The 2,557-nt window shown below is 34.3% G+C and overlaps 1 protein-coding gene across 1 annotated transcript; it reads right to left on the bottom strand.

Moving 5' to 3' along the window:
• Positions 1-323: 323 nt before the first annotated feature.
• Positions 324-788, bottom strand: LOC141386715 (endocuticle structural protein SgAbd-6-like). Its single transcript, XM_073955635.1, has 2 exons — positions 777-788; positions 324-704 (listed from the first exon to the last, which is right to left on the bottom strand). Exons 1-2 carry the CDS (start codon positions 786-788, stop codon positions 324-326), a joined length of 393 nt encoding a protein of 130 aa, XP_073811736.1.
• Positions 789-2,557: the final 1,769 nt, after the last annotated feature.

The following is a 2,557-nucleotide window of genomic DNA, read 5'->3' as shown; positions in this document are numbered from 1 at the left end:
GTGTACTCTATTTTCTCCCGAAAATATTAACCACCGTGTTTATAACTTATATTAACGACTACTACCTATGAGCAACATACATTAATATAGGGTACTATTAAACAACTATCATCTTCTTTCATTCATTTATGAATGCCAAAAACATTACTCAAACTGGCTGCAAACTTAAAATCTTAAACTTAAGCGAAGTGTGCCTCGTCTAATGGTTTTGACATTTTGGTCATTTGCCATCAATAAATTTGCTAATTTGTCTGTATCCAAATTTTGTTTAAAAAGAAATATCAACTTCATAAATATCAATCAGTATTGGTTTTGTTTATTTTTTAATTTTTCTCTTGACGTCTTTGGAAGTTAGACACATGGGCGGCATCAGCAGCAGCTTCGGAAATTTCTTTGCGAATATTGCTGCCTTGTGGTCGGAAACCGTTTTCATCGGCAATATATTCAACGAGAACTTCTTGGCCATTGGCATCAATGTAACGATAGGAACCCTTGATGACTAAAGCTTCATCCTCGGTACCTTGGTTCTTGAAAAAACCAACTTCCTGGCGTTTGCCACCATCACCACCCTCGTAATAGTATGTGAATGAGCCATCGGAATTCTTTTCTTCACCTTGCCTTAGAATAGGCACAATCTCTTTTTCTAATGTGTTGACTCGGAGGATGGCAGCTGAGGCAATAGCCAACAATGTGACAAATACGAACTGTTGAGGAAAACAACATTACAAGATATTTTATTCTGTTAAACGATTTACGTTTTCGTTTTTAACACTTACGAATTTGAACATTTTGTTTGATTTGTGAAATTTATTTCTATATGTTTTATTTTTGAATATTTGTTTAGTACTGATCTGCCCTCCAAAGAAAGTTGTTCATTTATATATGAAATTTTCTAGGTCAGTTAGTTAAATATGAATATTTATGGGCACATTAAATGATGCTTCTATTTGGGTCAAAGCGATTTACATACCATTTTGTGCCTCTTATGTTTATTAAGAACAAATATGGTGGACATGGTTGGAGTTCTTTCACTATTTTATGTATAATTCATTATAAACAAATATAAACATGTAATTTATTAAAATAAATACAATCATTATTCCGGAATTCAATATATTAAAAACTAGATGAACCCGGTGCGCTTCGCAACCCCGATAACTTAATTACCTCGTATTACATTAATATTTAGAGTTAATTGGTCACTCTGGATTTTAATGCAAAAATATAGGCTAGATAAAGTTGTTTTCTTCGCGTTCCGTATTTCTAGGTATGGTATGAAGATTTTTAGGTTATGGGCGAATCGTGGGCGCTATGAACTTTATATTAAATATTTGAATACAGGACTATATAGCAGACATCCTGAGCATATCCGGAATGCCATATGAAGCTTCTATGACTTCCCCCGATGACGTAATTACAGCTTAAAGTACTCAAAATATGCAATTTTTACAAGATTCATCGTATGTTTTCTATATTTTTTGATAAATACTCGCCATAATTATTTCAAAAAACATTTTGTATCTAGCGTACAACATCTTCTTAATATATTAGTGTCGAAAAACCCAAAAAAAAACAAGTAAGAGCAGGCTATAGTCGGACAGGCCGACCATGTGATACCCTATACCACTATAGATTTGCAATATCTTTCCTCCATGGATAAAGATATAACCTGTACATTACAAATTTTACCAATTTTCACACAAAAGTTTTGGTCCATTTAACCCGCTAAATATTATCTGATATTCATGTTGGTTTGCACACGCCTTCTCCATCATAAACTTAACCTTTGTTTAAACTTTCGCGCCGATCGAACTATTATTGCGACCTACAGAGCGGCTACAAAATCGACCAAAAATTTTGTTTTTGGTCCATTTCATCCCTTTAACATTTCACGATCATCGCCAAAAACTAATCAGTTCTATTCTGGTACAACCCCGACCTTCATACTAAATTTCGTGACAATCGGTCCATAATTGCGGCCTGTAGCTTGATTACAATTTTTAATGGACGGACAGACGGACGGACGGACACACATAGCTAAATCGCTTTATCTCGTCGAGATATGAAGTTTGGTATACCACATGAGGGGTCTACGACGAATATTTCGCGGCGTTACATGAATTTTTGGGAAAACAAACTTATTATACCCTTTTCCACATTGTGGTATAGGGTATAAATATTTGTTTGTATCCGAAAATAACCAAATTCAGGGTAAAACTCGTAAAAACCGATTTTGAGCTATATCTCAAGAACAAGAGCTGATGGAGAAAACCCGTTACCAGATTTGAAAATAGCTCGCCGATTTCATTTAGAAACAACAACAACTTCGGTTGAAACATTCAACTTTTTCAATTTTGTTGAGCAGTGTTATTTTTGGCATACATTTTATAAGATTTATTTTAGCAAGTTTCAAATTGCTCACACTTATATTGAGTCAGAAATAGAGTCATATTTAGTATTTGTATCTATTAGCGGATCTTCCCCATGTGATTACCCGCTTACTCTGACCTGTAGCGACATTATAGGCTATTGTATGATTATCACTATTGCCTAGTTT

The sequence above is a fragment of the Musca autumnalis genome, unplaced genomic scaffold, assembly GCF_047663935.1.
Source record: "Musca autumnalis isolate F117 unplaced genomic scaffold, ASM4766393v1 scaffold_5, whole genome shotgun sequence".
NCBI classification, from domain to species: Eukaryota; Metazoa; Arthropoda; class Insecta; order Diptera; family Muscidae; genus Musca; species Musca autumnalis.
The sequence above is the reverse complement of the archived record's forward strand: the minus strand, read 5'-3'. Positions and strand labels throughout refer to the sequence as shown.